This window comes from Capricornis sumatraensis, chromosome 3 (genome assembly GCF_032405125.1).
Source record: "Capricornis sumatraensis isolate serow.1 chromosome 3, serow.2, whole genome shotgun sequence".
Taxonomy (NCBI): Eukaryota; Metazoa; Chordata; class Mammalia; order Artiodactyla; family Bovidae; genus Capricornis; species Capricornis sumatraensis.
In genome coordinates, this window is record NC_091071.1 from 100,022,127 (window position 1) to 100,043,195 (window position 21,069).

At 35.9% G+C, this 21,069-nt stretch overlaps 1 protein-coding gene across 1 annotated transcript in view; it reads left to right on the plus strand.

Moving 5' to 3' along the window:
- The window catches only part of LRP1B (LDL receptor related protein 1B), a 1,972,098-nt gene that overhangs the window by 773,437 nt on the left and 1,177,592 nt on the right, over window positions 1-21,069 (plus strand). Inside the window, exon 6 of the mRNA XM_068968462.1 lies at window positions 14,754-15,011. Within this exon, the coding sequence (XP_068824563.1) occupies window positions 14,754-15,011 (258 nt within the window). The remainder of the gene's footprint in view (window positions 1-14,753; window positions 15,012-21,069) is intronic.

Consider the following 21,069-nt stretch of genomic DNA (forward strand, 5'->3'; position numbering starts at 1 on the left):
TAAAAGATGATGTTGTGAAAGTGTTGCACTCAATATGCCAGGAAATTTGGAAAACTCAGCAGTGTCCACAGGACTGGAAAAGGTCAGTTTCCATTCCATTCTCAAAGAAGAGCAATGCCAAAGAAGCTTAAACTACTTCACAATTGCATCTCACATGCTAGTAAAATAATGCTCAAAATTCTCCAAGCCAGGCTTCAACAGTATGTGAACTATGAAATTCCAGATGTTCAAGCTTAATTTAGAAAAAGCAGAGAAACCAAAGATTGAATTGCCAACATCCTCTGGATCATTGAAAAAGCAAGAGAGTGCCAGAAAAACATCTACTTCTGCTTTATTGATTATGCCAAGGCCTATGACTGTGTAGACCATAACAAATTGGAAAATTCTTCAAGAGGTGGGACTACCAGACCACCTAACCTGCCTCTTGAGAAACCTGTATGCATGTAAGGAAGCAACAGTTAGAACTGGACATGGAAGAATAGGTTGGTTCCAAGCTGGGAAAGGAGTATGTCAAGGCTGTATATTGTCAGCCTGCTTATTTAATTTATATGCAGAGTACATCATGAAAACTGCTGGGCTCCAGGAAGCACAAGCTGGAATCAAGATTGCTGGGAGAAATATCAATAACCTCAGATAGGCAGATGACACCACCCTTATGCCAGAAAGCAAAGAAGAACTGAAGACCCTCCTGATGAAAGTGAAATAGGAGAGTGAAAAAGTTGGCTTAAAGCTCAACATTCAGAAAATTAAGATCATGACATCCGGTGCCATCACTTCATGGCAGACAGATGGGGAAACAATGGAAACAGTGACCAGACTTTATTTTGGGAGGCTCCAAAATCACTGCAGATGGTGACTGCAGCCATGAAATTAAAAGATGCTTACTCCTTGGAAGAAAAGTTATAATCATTCTAGACAGCATATTAAAAAGCAGAGACATTATTTTGCTAACAAAGGTCCATCTAGTCCAAGCTATGTTTTTTCCAGTAGTCATTTATGGATGTGAAAATTGAAATATAAAGAAAGCTGAACGCCAAAGAATTGATGCTTCTGAACTGTGGTGTTGGAGAAGACTCTTGAGAGTCCCTTGGACTGCAAGGAGATCCAGCCAATCAATCCTAAGGGATATCAGTCCTGAATATTCATTGGAAGGACTGATGCTGAAGCTGAAACTCCAATACTTTCGTTAACTGATGTGAAGAACTGACTTATTTAAAAAAACCTTGATGCTGGGAAAGACTGAAGGCAGGAGGAGAAGGGGACGACAGAGGATGAGATGGTTGGATGGCATCACCGCCTTAATGGACATGAGTTTGAGTAAACTCCGGGAGTTGGTGATGGACAGGCAGGCCTGAGTGCTGCACTCCATGGGGTCACAAAGAGTCAGACACGACTGAGCGACTGAACTGAACTGATAATCCATAGTAGTACACCTCCAAATAATGTTAAAAATTGTTTCTATAGCACTTTCTTACTTTTCTACAGTTGAAAAAAGAGAGATAAAATATATCTTCCTATGGCTCCTATTTCTAACTTCTACTATCCTCTACTAATAAATAGTTTAAATTTTCCTTTTGGAATGTGGTGGAATATCCATGGTTTTCTGTCAAGACTGGATCTACTTGTAGAGGGAATAGGCTGGTACTTGTATACAAAGGGAAGAGCCCAGGAATTAAAACAAACAAACAAAAAAAACCACACACACACACACACACACACACACACACACACAAAAGGAAGGAAATGGAAGAACCCCTTTTCAGTGTATCATAGTCTCATCAGTCACTTGTGATGATTGAAATTCAGTTAGTAAAGTATAATTGCGTTGTTGTTTTTAATAACTACCCATGTTAAAATCTAAATATTCCTAGGACGAGTAATATTGTCTTTGTAATCTTGGTAGTTTATGAAACTACTCGGTCAGACTTTTTTCAGTCTACCATCTAGCTTAGAGTAGCTCCCTGCAGAATGATATGTGATTATGTCTTGACAATGTGAAGATATACTATTTAGCACTCTTACTATTTTTAGATAGCACAAAGGATTAGTTCTTGCACAGTTTGTCATTTCATTGAGGCAAAGCTATGAATGATACTTGGTGACATGAATGTATATGAGTAATTCTGAGCTAGGGGGAAGGCTTGCAGACCAAGAGCAGCATAGAAATCAAGATTTGTTGTTTTTCTCTAAGTCACGTATGCATGGAGAAAATGATGTACACTATGGTAAGCTGTAAGTGACAGAGAAATAACAGTGCCTGGAACAGAGTATGTGCTGGGTAAAAGTTTGTCAGATGTTTTAAGCAATTTCCTAAACATTCAGGAAGCAGAATAAGAGTACTAGAATATTGAGGATCAATAAAAGGAAAGTCAAAAGACTGGAAAAGTTTCAAAGGGTAACTTAAGTTCAGCATTACTTTTCTTTTCTTTTTCTTTTTTTCTACCCACACAACTGTTAATGAGCTTTCCAATACTGAAGTATAAAACTCCTCATGAATATTCTATGTTCTATATTTTTGTTATTTTTAAAATTTTACTTTTTTTTTTCTCAGCTGGAGAACATCAGTTTCACAGTCTAACACTTTTCTTGATAACTTAAATGTTTTTTCCAGCAACAAAATTGCAAGGTTGATAATAATCTTATCTGCCATGTTTTTCATGTGTCATGACACCTTTGATTTACCCATGACTAAAAAGTATATTTGACACAGAAAAAATGCATATCTTCCATTTTTCTTACCACTTAACATCTTAGCTGCAATATAGCTGTGGATGTCTTTTGTTTGGGTGTTTAGAATTACATAGCAACATTTGTGGGCTTTAGATATGACAATCAATAAACTTTGTTTTCACAAATGCCACAATATATTACTGCAAATTTCTGTCACTGCATTTAATTTTTGTAGACTAGCTATTGACCTATTATTGAAATCCCTAATATAGAATATGTGATAGGTCATGCAATGTTCTCCAGTTAACTCCCTTTCTTTGTCTTAAAACTGGACCAACAAAATGAAAAATAAAAACAAATGAGCCACATTTGAATTCATAGAAATTACAGATGGTTTAATTTTAAGATTAGACATGGACAGACTTCTCTGGTGATCCAATGGTTAAGATTTCACCTTTCAGCGCAGGGGTGATAGGTTCAGTCCCTGATCTGGCAGCTAAGATATTACATGCCTCCCTGCCACAAAGCCAGAACAAAAACAACAGTAGCAATATTGTAACAAATTCAATAAAGACTTTAAAAAATAGTCCACATCAAAAAATATTTTTTAAAAAAGTTTAGGCATGAATGTATATATTTTTTATTTTGCTTTGCTTAAGGAATGTAGAAGTATAGAGACATTGAAACCCTCAGAAAGCCAAAGGTTAAAACCTAATGAAAAAAATGTTTTTATTTTTCTAAGTAATCAGAAAATTTTTTTTCAGAGTGCCTTCAAGGCATTTCCCCTGTATCAGTTGCAGACAACAATGTACTGAATAATAACGGCAGTTAAAGAATGTCTCTTGAGCACTGCTCCCCAGAGTTCATACTTGCTCTTGACTTTGATAACTCAAAATATGCATATTCTCCCTACTTAAGCTGCTTAGAGGCATTTTAGCCCTGAGAAGAGAAAATCCATTGTATTGAATGTGTTTTTAAATGTGTGTGAGCATTTCTTCTTAGCGCTAGGACTGACATAGCCTCCATTTTTGCTTTGTGTGAAAGACAATACTTGCCAAGTTATTAGATAATTTATATCTTAACAGACTTTAGAGTTTTAGAACAACATACCATCAAATTACAAGGAATATATCTGGTAAAGTATCTAGAAGCTTGGTATATAATCGCAATTGAGTACTGAAAACCCATCTGTCTTTGTAATAGCAAAGTAGAAAATTGTAATCTTAATAAATATGTGTTATGTAGTTATACCTGTTGGCAGCCTTGTCAGAAACAGTGAAATAGATTAAATGACCTTTCCCTCTTCCACCTCTAGATAATTAATTTTCATATGTCTACCTCCTTCCTCCTTACTTGAAGATGATAATCATTCATATTCCCCTGAGGAAAAAGAAGCAGTCAAAAAATAATTTTCTTTTTCACCCTAAACTCTCCTAAATCTACCAATCTATCTGAATCTAGCACTATTCACTTTTTCTCTTATTTGAATGGAAGAACAAACTGACTTTGTTCCTAAGGCCAGTCCCTGCAATTATGCATCCATACCACCTTTTCTCAACTGTATAAGAGTTAGACTCAGTCAGTTGCTTCTTTATTCCTTGAATCATCAATATTCTCTTTTCTCCTGGATCATTCCCATCAGTATACAAGGATCTTGTAAAGAAGCTGTGAAATAACTTCTTTAATAACTGTATTCCTCTCCAGCTACCACTCCATTTTTCTTTTCCCGTTATGCAAAAAGTGTGTTGTCTATTGCCTCCTCTGTCCTCAGTGAGCCTTACATTCTTATCACTTACTTACACCTCTGTTGCCAAAGTTACCAGTGACCTCCAGTTGCATAATTATTCAGTTATCAGTCCTTAGCACACAACTGATCTTGTCTCCTCCTTGAATACTTTCCCTTTTAAAGAATATATTCTTGGAGTTCTCTTATTATTAATACCTTACTGTGCTTTTTTTTTTTTTTTGCTTGGTTTATTTTGCTGGGTCATCCTCATTTTGCCAGTATGTTTTGCACGTCTCAGTGTTCAGTGCTTTGAACAAGTTCCCTTCTTCTATTGATTTCTTAAGGCTTTCGTCCTGTATCAGGACTTTAAAAACACATCCTTTTCCATGGTTTTATTAAACATCTAGAGACTAAGACTTGCAGGTTTTTGTCTCCAGCCCTACATGTTAGATCTTACTCGTTAAATACCAAACTCACTTAAATACTGAGATCCAACGTACTAAGTCCATTTGGATATTTAATGGAAATATCCAATTCCATTGATATTGAAACTCAGTTGCTGAAATCAAAACACTGTAGTTACCCTTGACTCCATTCTTTTTCTCAGACTCTTTATTTAAAATTTCTAAATATATTCTGAATTGGACTACTCTTTCTAAAGAACAGCTTGCATCCATATTACTACCAATGCTTTACTTTTCTTTGTAGAATTTAATGCTGCCAAAAAATACTAAATAGTGTTTGCTTGCTTACTGAGTTTTTCCTCCAGTAAAATGTAAATTCCACAAAAACAAAAATTTTATTAGTTTTGTTAACTGCCATATCTCTAGCATTTGGACGAGTGCCTGACAGAAGTGAGTTATGCCCAATAAATCTTTGTTAAATATATAATTGAATATATGAATACTGAGAGAGTATTTTCTTTTTAGGAGACAGAAGTGACTTTTTTTAAGGGCCCTTGTTTTCAAACTGGAAATATTTTAAAGCCATTTTGAAATAAGCCAATATATTTTACCTGTTGAACTCAATCATTACTGGTTTATATCTTAGAGGGACAAGTCTGAGTTGGAAGAAATATATTTCTATAGCTAAAGAAGTTTCTGTTTGCCACAGTTAGAAAGATGACTAGGAGAATCAGAAGTTGCCATAGGCCACTCCTCAGTGACTACTGTGAATTATCCATCCCTGGATTGTCAGCTAATTTTAATATTAATTCAATAACCTAAAATTTGAATGAATTGTTCTTTGAGAGTTACCAAAATGACCTTTTGATTTAATTATATTTATACTTTAATTAAATTCAGTATAAATATATTTGATTTTCCTGATTAAAAAAATAATGCATTATTTAACATTATTTTATTTATTAAAATATATTATCATTCTTAAATTTAAAAAATTCAGTAAAGTATCTTTAAATATATTGCAAACTGTGCCAAGTAAGGTCTTCAAGTAATAGGAGGAATACTTCCTTGATCTGCTAGATTGGCTCTTTATTAAGAAACAGGGATATTGTGAGAGCTACTAATCTGCAAAATGAGAAGCTCTTTTTTTTATGCATGGTATGTTAATTGGCTTTAACTGTTTTTTTTGAAAATGATCCTTATTCCTATAAAACAGCATATTCCATTGCTTCTCATTCATCTTCTGATTGAAATATCCTCTTCATGAAGATATAGGTATTTTACTAATAATCTCCAGATAACAAAAAGGTTATATTGTTTTAGTCTATAATTCAGCTTGATTGGTAGTTTACCTGAGTGAGTTTTGGCAATGTCCAAGACAGGATTGCACTGGCCTAACATGCCAACACCAAACATATCATCATTTCTTAAAACTGACTCTACTTTTTTTCCCCAGTTTCACCCTGTAACCCAAATGGCAAATCTCCACATCCTCCTTTCACATCCATCCTTCCACATCCTATTATCTACATAAAACAGTCACTACAATTTAAAACTTCTACTTTATCACACCATACTGTCTCTACTTAAGAAAAAAATACCATGCATTTTAGGTTCTTATGACCTATTTCCTGAGAAATTGGAAGAGTATTTCTCTGTTCAGGAATCCAACTACTGTACCTGTGTCTACACGATTTTTTTTTTTTTAGGAATAATCTTAGGTTACTGCCCTTATAATTAAAAACATAAATACATTTCTTTATAAAATAAAAATTAAAAATACAAAAAATAAAGCATTTTCATCCAATCAGATGATAGTTTAGCCTGTGTGAAATCTAGTGTGCTCCTAAACCTCTGAGGATTCTTAAGGCCTTACATCTCTCCATTGGACACTGCTTCCAATAGGAATCTTGGCACAAATAATCATTCTTTCTTTCTATACTGCATCAATCTAAAAGGATACAAAAATGCCTTTTGCATTTACCTACAGAAATAGATGGGGAAACTGTGGAACCAGTGTCAGACTTTATTTTTGGGGGCTCCAAAATTACTGCAGATGGTGATTGCAGCCATGAAATTAAAGGCGATTACTCCTTGGAAGGAAAGTTATGACCAACCTATATAGCATATTCAAAAGCAGAGACATTACTTTGCCGATTAAGGTCTGTCTAGTCAAGGCTATGGTTTTTCCAGTAGTCCTGTATGGATGTGAGAGTTGGACTGTGAAGAAAGCTGAGCGCCGAAGAATTGATGCTTTTGAACTGTGGTGTTGGAGAAGACTCTTGAGAGTCTCTTGGACTGCAAGGAGATCCAACCAGTCCATTCTAAAGGAGATCAGTCCTGGGTGTTCTTTGGAAGGAATGATGCTAAAGCTGAAACTCCAGTACTTTGGCCACCTCATGAGAAGAGCTGACTCATTGGAAAAGACTCTGATGCTGGGAGGGATTGGGGGCAGGAGGAGAAGGGGATGACAGAGGATGAGATGGATGGATAGCATCACGGACTCGATGGACGTGAGTTTGAGTGAACTCCAGGAGTTGGTGATGGACAGGGAGGCCTGGTGTGCTGCGATTCATGGGGTCAGAGTCAGACACAACTGAGTGACTGAAGTGAACTGAACTGAATGCCTTTCCAACCTCATTCTGCAATACTACACCAAGGCAATGTAAAACAAGACTTTTACAAACTCCCTTCCCATCTGATATGAGTTTTGTTATACCACTTTAAAAGTAAAAACAAGTTTAAAATGCTAAATGGGAATTACATTTATCCCACTATATTTTACTTATCCATATTGTATTCCATGTGTCATTTCCCAAATGCACCCCAAATTAAAAGTAAGTTTATCAACTTGACATTAAATGCCCAGTGCAGTGTTTCCTCAACCTACTTTCTCATCTACTACAAGGCCTATGTGAGTTTGAACCTAATTCTTTTTACTTAGTAACTTTGTGATCTAAAGTAATTTACTTAAACCTTAAATATACTTATTTTCTTATCTATAAAATATAAGAAATATTAACACCTGATTCTCAGAAATATTGTGAGCATACAATAAATGAGTAAATCTGAAACATACAATATAGTGTTTAATTCCTAAAGTATGCTCAAAAGGGTTAACTGTTGTTATTATCATAATGAAATACTTTCACCACTAATACATGCTCCACCCTCAGAAACTGAAAACTTAAGTCAGTATTCCAACATATCTTAGTCTTTCCCACATCTTTGCTTTTGTCTAAGCTTTTTGTTTCACCAGACTTCCTTTTTTTCTTTTTTTGTAAAAAAAAAAAAAAAAATCTCCACACATTCAATTTCTGTTCATCCATTAATGCACAGATGAAATAAAATGTTATCATCATTAAGGAACTTCTAACTCTATTTAACAGATAAATCTTCATACGCTTGTGCTGCTATAACAAAATACCACAGACTGGGTAACTTACAAGATATTTATTTCTCACAGTTCCAGATGCTGGAAGTATGAGATCAGGGCACCAGCACGGTCTGGTGAGTGCTGTCTTCTGGGATACAGACTTGTCCTATCTTGCAGAAGGCCCAAGAGATCTCTCTAGAGCCTCTATTATAATGCAGTAATCCCATTCATATGGGTTCCTCCTTCAGCATGTGAGCAGTGTCCAATCCTCATCAAAACTGTCATCTTAAGGGGTTAGGACTTCAACATATGAATTTAGGGGAAACAAACATTCAACCATAGGAAGATATATCTAACCATTTTTTGGAATTCAGTGTTACTATACAAGTTTGATGAAAGGTACCAAACCTGACTTCAAAAATATATATATTTATACTTAATCACACTTATTTTTTCTATTAGAGTATATCTTTCTTGAAGACAGATGATATAGACATTTATGCTTAATTATACTAATTTTACTTAATTTTTCTATTAGATTATATACTTTTTGAAGTCAGAATATCCTGCCTCATATACTGGTTGAAATGACTTACATCCATAAATTCTAAAAAATAAAATAAAAAATACAATAAATAAAACATTTTCATCCAGTAAAATAGTAGCTTAGCATAAATGCATTATGACAATAAAAGGTAGTGCTAAGATAACTTATAGTATAATTGCAGTAATTGCATTTTCTTACTTGGACCAATACTGTTTTTAGTGCCTTTTAATGTTTCCATTTTTGATTCATGTTTTAATTTTCCTTCTGTAAAATGTGATAAGATAGTTTCTTCTGACATATGGCACTGCTGCTGCTACTGCTAAGTCGCTTCAGTCGTGTCCGACTCTGTGCGACCCCATAGACAGCAGCCCACCAGGCTCCCCCATCCGTGGGATTCTCCAAGCAATAACACTGGAGTGGGTTGCCATTTCCTTCTCCAATGCATGAAAATGAAAAGTGAAAGTGAAGTCGCTCAGTCGTGTCTGACTCTTACCGATCCCATGGACTGCAGCCCACCAGGCTCCTTCGTCCATGGGATTTTCCAGGCAAGAGCACTGGAGTGGGCTGCTAGTGTACACTTATTCTAAATATGATTCATTTCAGTCAAGAGATTTTTCCATTAACACAATAGTTAAGGAAAAGAGAGAAATAAATTTGAGCCATATATGTTTTGGAAATTAAAATATTTCGGCCCTATATCTTTTTTTCTACTTGGATGGTTAATTTTATCCACATTTTTAGTTTGGCTTAGTTGACTTTGATCTATAATTTATTATGCTATTTGTTTTGTTTTTTTTTTTTAATTTTAAAATCTTTAATTCTTACATGTGTTCTATTTGAATAATAATTTTCTATCTTTTTTTTAAACTATATAATTTCCTCCTAGTATTTCATATTCAACTTTTTCTGTTCATTGCATAATTTTAGAAGGTTTCTTTTTTAATTAGGTGTCTTTATGTAGATTGTTCTTCATTTTGTTGCATATAGCTACAGTTTATGTCCTATGAAAAGTGAAAGTGTTGGTCGCTAAGTCATGTCTGACCATGCGACCCTGTGTACTGTAGCCCTCCAGGATCCTCTGTCCATGGAATTCTCCAGGCAAGAATACCAGAGGAAGTTGCCATTTCCTTCACCAGAGTTCTTCCCAACCCAGGGATCAAACCCTGGTCTCCTGCATTGCAGGCAGATTCTTTACCTTCTGAGCTAGCAGGGTTCCATGAAGCTTTGCAGAGTTTTCTATTACAAGTTGTTAGCATTTTTCTCATTTCTCATTTCATCTTATTTTTAAAGCCTTTATATAGTTTCTATATGATAAATTAAATTTTTAAAATTATTCTTTAAATTATTTTAACTTTGTAAAGATTAAAAACCATTTCATAGGGCTAAATGGATTACTATTTTCCCTTTTCTCACACTTTAGTCCCAATAGCTTAATTTGATATACTTTACATGGAATTTATTATTTACCCTTTTATTCAGTTGAACCTCAGATTCTTCGTTCTTTCATCTTTAACATGGTAAATGTTGAGAGATATCTACCCAGTTTCATTCACAGAAGGTAACTGCTCACATTATAGAGTTAGGTAAGGGAAATCTCAAACAGTATAACGGGATAATGCTTATTATTATATATGCATATGTATACATTTGTTATAAATATTTATTGCATTTGTCTTTATTTTTAAGTACCAGTATCCATAATTCCAATTACTTAAAATGAAACCAGCTGAATTAATGTTTTAGAATCAAAGGGAAAAATTAATTAGAATTAAAAGGAAGTTTAAATGAAACATTAAAAAATGTTTCATTTCCCTGTGAAAGCATATGTTTAGCATCAGATATATGTCAAATACTATCATTATAAGTATATATATAAATTTTTATTATATTCTTGACCATGAGAAGAGAAGGGTATGTTTGTAAGAATGTGGTTGTCAGTTCAGTTCAGTTGCTCAGTCATGTCTGACTCTTTGAGACCCTATGAATCGCAGCACGCCAGGCCTCCCTGTCCATCACCAAGTCCTGGAGTTTACCCGAACTCATGTCCATTGAGTTGGTGATGCCATCCAGCCATCTCATCCTCTGTTGTCCCCTTCTCCTCCTGCCCCCAATCCCTCCCAGCATCAGGGTCTTTTCCAATGAGTCAACTCTTTGCATGAGGTGGCCAAAGTATTGAAGTTTCAGCTTCAGCATCATTCCTTCCAATGAACATCCAGGACTGATCTCCTTTAGGATGGACTGGTTGGATCTCCTTGCAGTCCAAGGGACTCTCAGGAGTCTTCTCTAACACCACAGTTCAAAAGCACCAATTCTTCGGTGCTCAAGCTTTCTTCACAGTCCAACTCTCACATCCATACATGACCACTGGAAAAGCCATAGCCTTGACTAGACGGACCTTTGTTGACAAAGTAATGTCTCTGCTTTTTAATATGCTATCTAGGTTGTTCATAACTTTCCTTCCATGGAGTAAGCATCTTTTAATTTCATGGCTGCAATCATCATCTGCAGTAATTTTAGAACCCCAAAAAATAAAGTCTGACACTCTTTCCACTGTTTCCCCATCTATTTCCTGTGAAGTGATGGGACCAGATGCCATGATCTTCGTTTTCTGAATGTTGAGCTTTAAGCCAACTTTTTCACTCTCCTCTTTCACTTTCATCAAGAGGCTTTTTAGTTCCTCTTCACTTTCTGCCATAAGGGTGGTGTCATCTGCATATCTGAGGTTATAGTGCCTTGGAATTTAAAAAGGTATAATTATGAATCTAGTTAAATTAGATTTTTCATGTTTCCAAGTTTCCCTTTTTAATTCACCACTTTCTAATCAGTTTTAAAAAATTATGGCACTGATTAATGTACCATGATAGGAAAAAAATCACTTTGTGATTTTATACATGTCTGTAACTGTTTGAGAGAGAAAATATTCTTTTTTTGTGCTCTTGACATATAGGAGTCAGTCAAGAGGATGAAGACAGTTTTCCTCCTTCAACATGAATCAGTTGAAAGTCTGTGCAGAGATTTTTTTCAACCTAAGTCTTAATCCTCTAAGTTAGAATATTGACTGAGTACTTTCTTGTGTTTCAATCTCTTCTATTTCGAAGGTTGATATATATTACTCCTCATTAAATATTGATGTATTAAATCTTTTGACTTGAGTCATTTGATGTGTTTTCCAACTGTTCCTTTTGGGAAATTGTTTACTGACTCCAAGTGTGGTATCTGATTAAAGCGTCACATTCATTCTGGTCAGTCTGTTATCCTCATCACCCAAGCTAATGATAGTTTTCAACTTGCCAGTGGAAACACCTGGTAATAATACCCACTAGAGATCTATGTGGTTCCGGTAGAGATAGATAACTTGCCAGGCTTATGCCAGCTTTCATCAGGAAGTATAAAATAAAAGACATTTCCTTAGCCCATGATGATATTTGTGGGTTCTTATTGTTCAGTAATTTTCCCCGATTCCATATCAGGCCTTATGTTTTATTTGTCTAAAGAGGAAAACCATAGATAATATTTAGCAAAAACACATGAGTATCCCTTCACTAAAGCACATCACAACTAATATAAGTATCCTTTCTCCAGTATGTCATTTGAATTTTTAAAGTTACCATTATTGTATCAAACCACATCAGTTTACAAAACATCTGACTTTCTCTTTATTGGTGTTCTGTTTATCTGAGGCTTTAATATCAGTGGTTGATATATTTTGCATTAAGATAAGCAACTGATTCATTCAAAAAGCAGCCACAAAATGTAATAGATTGATTAGCTGTGTCAACTAAGCATTGCCTGTATTGACCATTGATTCATTTTTATGTCAGTGTCTCAAGAGAAACTCAGTGTTCCTTCATATTCCAACCTCTCTCCAAAAAACGTCAATGACATACTTAAATTTGCTGACTAGTAGCCAGTTTGGAAATTGTTGTCTACATCTTGGCAATGTTAGTTCATTTTTGAATGAGAGACTATTTCAAAAAAGGTCATTTCAGTTGTCAAATGAAGACATTAAGCATTAACATTAGTGTTGGTGCATCTTTGCTAACCAAATTATTTTGTAACATTGCACAGAATATTTCTAAAGAATTTTACTATGTAAGCATTCCATGTGTCTATTGACTAATTCAAAATTTGTAGTGAATGATCAATAGGTTCCAGATTTTTTATAAATGCTAGAGATATAGCAGCAGAAATAGAAAAATAATGCACCAGAGAAAGAAATCTGATATATACAATGTTTGGTAGTGATAAGTGAAAAATAAACTTGGGGATGTCTACAGAGAGTGTAAAAAGTTGTAGTTTTTTTTTTTACAAGGTAAAGTGGTAAAAAGAAGTCCTAACCAGAAAGGAGCCATCTAAATAACACCCAGAAAGGATGCCAGCATGTCATGTCAGCCATTCCAATATATGATGATTATTCTAGAAAGAATAGCTCTGGGATGCCATCCAGAATCTTGTTCAATGGGCAGTAAGAAAGTCAGTTTGTGGTAAGTAAGAGTGAGAGAGTAGCAAAGAGATGAAGGAAATGAGGGGAAATCCTAATGATAAGACACATCACATAGGGCTTATAGGCCATTATAAGGCTTTGACTTTGACTTTGATTGAAATGGAAACCCTCTGAGGAATTGGGCAGAAAAGTTACTTGATCTACTTTTACATTTTAAAGACAAAGTTGGCTATTGTATTGAAGAAGACTCAGAAGGAGGAGGGCATAGAGGAAAGCAGAGAAACCATTGGAATTGTGATGATCTGGTTGAGGGGTGTTGGCAGCTTGGGGCAGGATGTTAGTAGTAGTCACTGAGAAGTAGTGGGCTTCCTGATAGGTTTGACGTCAGAGTCCAAGATATTTGTTGACACACTGGAGATAAGGCAGAGAAAAAAAGAGGAGTTGAAAATTCCCCCTATTCCCTATTTAGAACAAAAGCTACTCTGAATGGAGTTAAACTTTCAACAGTGATTTTTTTATGGAATTTTACTCTTCAGTTCAGTCACTCAGTTGTGTCCAACTCTTTGCAACACCATGGACTGCAGCATGCCAGGCCTCCCTGTCCATCACCAACTCCTGGAGTTTACTCAAACTCACGTCCATTGAGTTGGTGATGCCATCCAACCATTTCATCCTCTGCCATCCCCTTCTCCTCCAGCCTTCAATTTTTCCCAGCATCAGGGTCTTTTCAAATGAGTCATTTCTTCACATAAGGTGACCACAGTATTGGAGTTTCAGCTTCAGCATCAGTCCTTCCAGTGAATATTCAGGACTGCTTTCCTTTAGGAAGGACTGTTTGGATCTCCTTGCAGTCCAAGCAATTTTACTATTCACTTCATATATATGTATAAATATAAATTGAGATTCTTTTAAATTCAAATTTATCTAAAAATTACCAGTCTTACCTAGCACAAGCAAAGATATATTCCAAAAACTGGTGTTGAACAAATTTCTTTTACCACAAGATCTTATTTTCCTGACTATAGAGAAGGAATGTGGAAGGAAGTGGTGCCGTGACCATAATCTAGTCATTAAGGAAATGTGTGATTGTTTAGCTCCCGGGGTCAGTCAAGGAGCAAGTGAGGTTGAGGTCACAGGAGCCTATGAGCTTTACATGTTTTGCTTTAGAGAATCTATTTTTGACCTAATGCATCCACCTCAAAAAAGTGGCTCTTGCTCACAAAGCAAGTCTGCAACATTGTATAGATAGGTCAATCTAGATCCATATCATTCCTAAGAAAAGCTCTCATAATGTTTCCTCTATTTGCCAGCATTGAAAGCAAATAACATTATCCTCAGATTTAAAGAACACATTATGACTAAGAAAATCAGGAATACAAATGTTCAGTGGACTATGTTGTCCTTAAAGAAGTAAAATGGTTACTGGAGCATGTATGGGTTACTAATAAAAACTTTTTTAAACGTTTTTTTTTTTTTATTTTAAAGATAAATTTAAAAGATAGAACTGACTTTTAATGAGTAATACAAATTTATCTTAAAAATGTGACTTTTACCCAACTCACTTTCCTCTTTCTGTCTTATTCCAGAATCTACAGATAAACCACCTTTGCTATTAATTACAAATTCTGAAACAATTGAGATTTTCTATCTTAATGGAAGTAAGATGGCAACCCTGAGCTCAATAAATGGAAATGAAATTCATACACTGGATTTTATTTACAATGAAGATACGATTTGTTGGATTGAATCAAGAGAATCTTCAAATCAGCTCAAGTGTATTCAGATAACAAAAGCAGGAAGATTAACAGATGAATGGACGATCAGTATTCTTCAGTCCTTCCACAGTGAGTTTCAAATTATCTTATATGCCATCCTTTAAGGATTTTATTTACAGACCAGCTGACAGGATTCTTGGATTTCTCAGAATAGCTACTGGCTTCTAGAAAACTGTCTATGCAAATATGAATGCACTTAAATAAGTGTATCCCCTGCGTGTTTTGCACATACACACATAAACATAGAATTGCACTGTTATATAAGCAATACATTGAAGGGTCAATTTTAATTATTTCTTTAATGCTTATTACAGTATCACCTACATGAGAACTGTGACTTTTCACTGAATGGTAATTTACAATGTGTGATAGTGAAGGTGGAGATTAAAAAAAAAACAACAAGACAGAGTTAATAATAAGCTCATCAACTGTACTATTTGTTAAAATACCTTGAAACTATTAATTTTATGCTAATTGGTAACAACTACCTGTGTTTGTTGATTTTTTTCTTAGTAAATCAGAATTTTTTTGCATCTTCTTCCAAGAGTAATTTGTAATTTGTAATTCACTTGATTTCTCATGTTGGATATTCACAAACTAGTACCTGTCCTTTTCTTTCTGTATTTCACATTGTCACACACACACACACACACACACACACACACACACACATTGTCTCTCTTTTTCTTACTCTTTCGCTCTCCCCATCCCCACACACATGAGAGTATAAAAATGTATTTGTGCTTGCCTGGGAAACCGTATACATAAGAATTTCAAGATGTGTCCATTCATTTTATGATGTACACTCATTCTTACAAATTATACTAACATAAAAATTGAAGTGTGTGCTATGTGTGCATGCTAAGTCTTTTTGGTTTCTGACTCTGTGTGACCCTCTGGACTGTAGGAAAGAGGAAGTTGTCATGCCCTTCTCCAGGGGATCTTCCTGACCCAGGGATTGAACCCATGTCTCCTGTATTGTAGGCAGAATCTTCACTGATGAGCCAACAGTTGATAGAGAAATGAAAATAATGTACAATCAAGTTAAGGAGGAAAAGAAAAAGAGTACTGTGGTAGAGTAAATGCAGTTTTCAATATAGAACATTTGGTTTTTGAATTCAATAATCTTATTAATGTTTATGATATATAATTAAAGGGATTAGTAATTGAGCCTTAGTAAATGTAGGAAAATGTACTGTGTAATGTTTGATAATTATTATTAGATTAAATAAAAGCAGTGGCAAAGATTGTAAGAAAAATGAAATATGAAGTGAACAGAAGTAAATATTTAACTAATAGAATATAGCATTTTGAAGACTGTCTTAACATAGAACAATTGGTAAGGCTGTTTATTGTGACAGAGGACCAAAAATGTCTAGTGTAATTAATGGGCACTGACTCGTGAAGATTCTATGGAGAGATGATAATTCATAATAAACAGTAAATAAGTAGTGATAGTAGCACAAGAAATTGTTCTATGTGATATGGGTATTTCAGACATTGGCTTAGCCAGTAGTTTGGAATCATTTGAACAAAAGACCCTGATTTTTGCCATGTTAGTGATTACCTCAACTAATCCAAATGAATTTGTTCATAGCAAATGGAATACTGGCAATCAAATAACTAAAATATTCACTTAAGTTGTTAGATGAAATTATTTTCCAAGTGTACTTGAGTCAGTTCAGTTCAGTCGCTCAGTCGTGTCTGACTCCTTGTGACCCCATGAATCGCAGAATGCCAGGCCTTCCTGTCCATCACCAAGTCCAGGAGTTTACACAAACTCATGTCCATCGAGTCAGTGATGCCATACAGCCATCTCATCCTCTGTCGTCCCCTTCTCCTCCTGCCCCCAATCCATCCTAGCATCGGGGTCTTTTCCAATGAGTGAACTCTTTGCATGAGGTGGACAAAGTTTTGGAGTTTCAGCTTCAGCATCAGTGCTTCCAATGAACACCCAGGACTAATCTCCTTTAGGATAGATAGGTTGGATCTCCTTGCAGTCCAAGGGACTCCCAAAAGGCTTCTCCAACACCACAGTTCAAAAGCAGCAATTCTTTGATGCTCAGCATTCATTACAGTCTAACTCTCTCATCCATACTTCACCACTAGAAAAACGATAGCCTTGACTAGACGGACCTTTGCTGCCAAAGTATAGTGTCTCTGCTTTACAATATGTTATCTAGGTTGGTCATAACTTTCCTTCCAAGGAGTAAGCATCTTTTAATTTCATGGCTGCAATCACCATCTGCAGTGATTTTGGAGCCCCCCAAAATAAAGTCTAACATTGTTTCCACTGTTTCCCAGTCTATTTCCCATGAAATGATGGGGCCAGATGCCATGATCTTCGTTTTCTGAAGGTTGAGCTTTAAGTCAACTTTTTCACTCTCTTCTTTCACTTTCATCAAGAGGCTCTTTAGTTCTTCACTTTCTGCCATAAGGGTGGTGTCATCTGCATATCTGAGGTTATTGATATTTTTCCTGGCAGTCTTGATTCCAGCTTGTGCTTCTTCCAGCCCAGCATTTCTCATGATGTACTCTGCATATAAGTTAAATAAGCAGGGTGACAATATACAGCCTTGACGTACTCCTTTTCCTATTTGGAACCAGTCTATTGTTCCATGCCCAGTTCTAACTGTTGCTTCCTGATCTGTATATAGGTTTCTCAAGAGGCAGGTCAGGTGGTCTGGTGTTCCTATCTGTTTCAGAATTTTCCACAATTTATTGTGATCCACACAGTCAAAGGCTTTGGCATAGTCAATAAAGCAGAAATAGATGTTTTTCTGGAACTTTCTTGCTTTTTCCATGATCCAGTGGATGTTGGCAATTTGATCTCTGGTTCCTTGGCCTTTTCTAAAACCAGCTTGAACATCAGGAAGTTCATGGTTCACGTGTTGCTGAAGCCTGGCTTGGAGAATTTTAAGCATTACTTTACTAGTGTGTGAGATGATTGCAATTGTGTGGTAGTTTGAGCATTCTTTGGCATTGCCTTTCGTTGGGATTTGAATGAAAACTGATGTTTTCCAGTCCAGTGGCCACTGCTGAGTGTTCTAGATTTGCTGACATATTGAGTGCAGCACTTTCACATCATCATCTTTCAGAATTTGAAATAGTTCATCTGGAATTCCATCATTTCCACTAGCTTTTTTCGTAGTGATGCTTCCTAAGGCACACTTGACTTCACATTCCAGGATGTCTGGTTCTAGGCAAGTGATCACACCATCATGATTATCTGGGTCATGAAGATCTGTTTTGTACAGTTCTTCTGTGTATTCTTGCCACCTCTTCTTAATATCTTCTGCTTCTGATGGATCCATACCATTTCTGTCCTTTATCGAACCCATCTTTGCTTGAAATATTCCCTTGGTGTCTCTATTTTTCTTGAAGAGATCTCTAGTCTTTCCCATTCTGTTGTTTTCCTCTATTTCTTTGCATTGATGGCTGAGGAAGGCTTTCTTATCTCTCCTTTCTATTCCTTGGAACTCTGCATTCAGATGCTTATATCTTTCCTTTTCTCCTTTGCTTTTCACTTCTCTTCTTTTCACACCTATTTGTAAGGCCTCCTCAGACAGCCATTTTGCTTTTTTGCATTTCTTTTTCTTGGGGATGTTCTTGATCCCTGTCTCCTGTACAGTGTTCTGAACCTCCGTCCATAGTTAATCAGGCACTCTATCTATCAGATCTAGGCCCTTAAATCTATTTCTCACTTCTACTGTATAATCATAAGGGATTTGATTTAGGTCATACCTGAATGGTCTAGTGGTATTCCCTACTTTCTTCAATTTAAGTCTGAATTTGGCAATAAGGAGTTCATGATCTGAGCCACAGTTAGCTCCTGGTCTTGTTTTTGCTGAATGTACTTCATTAACTTCTTTTCTACATTTAATATGCCCTAATAATAGGAGTTGGTGAAGGCAATGGCACCCCACTCCAGTACTCTTGCCTGGAAAATCCCATGGACAGAGGAGCCTGGTAGCTGCAGTCCATGGGGTCGCTAAGAGTCAGACACGACTGAACGACTTCACTTTCACTTTTCACTTTCATGCATTGGAGATGGACATGGCAACCCTCTCTAGTGTTCTTGCCTGGAGAAATCCAGGGATGGGGGAGCCTGGTGGGCTATTGTCGATGGGGTTGCACAGAGTTGGACACTACTGAAGGGAATTGGCATCAGCAGCAGCAACAATAATAGGAGTGATCCTTTCTTTAATATGTATTTTCCAGTCAACCTTAATAGTACATCTCAAATTGGTCAAGCAATCATACATTAGAATATTTGTAGAAAATAATTAATAACTTAGATAGCATGCCATTTATAGATAATTCTTGGCAAATTAGGAAAAATTAGAGATTGATTTTGTTAGGCAGTTCACTAAACTGGTGAAAAGAATATTCATTTTAAACTATAGAAAATAAATGCAATGGAAATATTTTAATTAGAATAAATAATTGTTAATGAAGTCGGATTTAAGCCATGCAGTCAGTCACTTTAGAAAAGCGTGATTAAATATGTGGAAGTAAGTCATGGGACAGAAGTGTGATCAGGACCGGGCTCCTTAGTCATTGCTTGTAAGCTGTGTATTTTATCAGCATGTCACAGAACAGTTTCCAGTGGATGTAATGGGCTCTGCATTCATCATAACAGTTTGTGAGTTGATAATGAAGTTTGAGTATTCTTTGCATATATAATTACATAAAAATCTTTCACCACATAAGCAAAAATAATGACCTGATGGGAGTATGGCTGAATACCTGTCACTATCCACTGTTCCAGAGATTCTGTTTAGGTTCTCCTCCCTCATTATCTTTAGATACTTTTCTCTGAATTTACCTCAAGAAAATATTCTTTTCTAAATAAAATAAAAAATTTTATTTTTCAAAAGAAAACTGTGAGGTGAGTCAGAAAGTTCATTGGTAGATGCTAGGGGCCTGGTGGGGGCAGGGGAATAGAGAGTTAGTGTTCAATGGGGGCGGGGTTTCAGTTTAGGAAAGTGAAAAATTTGGGAGATGGATGATGGTGAGTTACACAACAGTGTGAATGTACTTAGTGCCGCTGAGCTGTACAGTTAACTATGGTATGGTTAAAATAGTATGTTTTCTATTATGTGATTTTTACCCCAATAAAAAAGTTAAGAGGAAGGATTACTATGGGGAGAAAAGCATTACAGGTCAAACCCACTTGAGTTTAAAAATTAAATAGTACTTTAGTACACAGTCTATTTCAATATAAAAATTTTATTGCACATCTCATCTCACTGAATACCCACCATATCTCTGTGGAAGGTTCAGGACAGATATTCTCTTCTTGTTTTATAATATACACAGTTTTAACTACAAGACTCAGATATATTAAGCAATATTGAATGTCTAAAAAGAAGGCAGAAATAGGACATCTAAATCCTGTGTTCTTGCTTCTACATTAAGAAGGGTAAATATGGGTCGCTTCAAAGAATTTCCCAGGTCTACCATAAATAATAATATCTACTTTCCTCATAGTTCAATCAGTAAAGAATCTGTCTGTGATCAGGAGACCTGGGTTCAATTCCTGGGTTGAGAAGATCCCCTAGAAAAGGAGATTGCGACCCATTTTAGTAGAATTCTGGAGTATGCCTGGAGAATCCCACAGACAGAGAAGCCTGGCAGGCTACAGTCCATGCGGTTGCAAGAGTCAGATGTGACTTAGTGACTAAACCACCACCACCAAACTTAAATGTGCTAAATGACTATATGCGATGGGGAGGCATTGCTATATTCCTCATGGTTAAGGGGAAATTGAGATTCTGAATTGGGTCAGACTTCTTAACCTTTGCTACACATACTGCCCAATGGTCTCAATTTTTAGTTTTCATTTTAGACAGCCAAAATAGTCAGATATACTAACGTTAGAAACAGTGGCTCACAAAGGCAGTAGGAGAGAGAGAGATAAGAATCTTAGAAGGAAGTAAACAAGATGAATGGTACAAGGCCCAACTTTTTCAGCCCAAACAAATTATTCTCAATATTAAAGAGAGGCCTACCTTTAATATTGAGAATCATGCCTAAGCAATATTGTGAGAGAATGAGGAACTGATAATAATATGCTGAATAAATTATATTGACAAAGGAACATTGGGAAAAATGCTAGAAATTG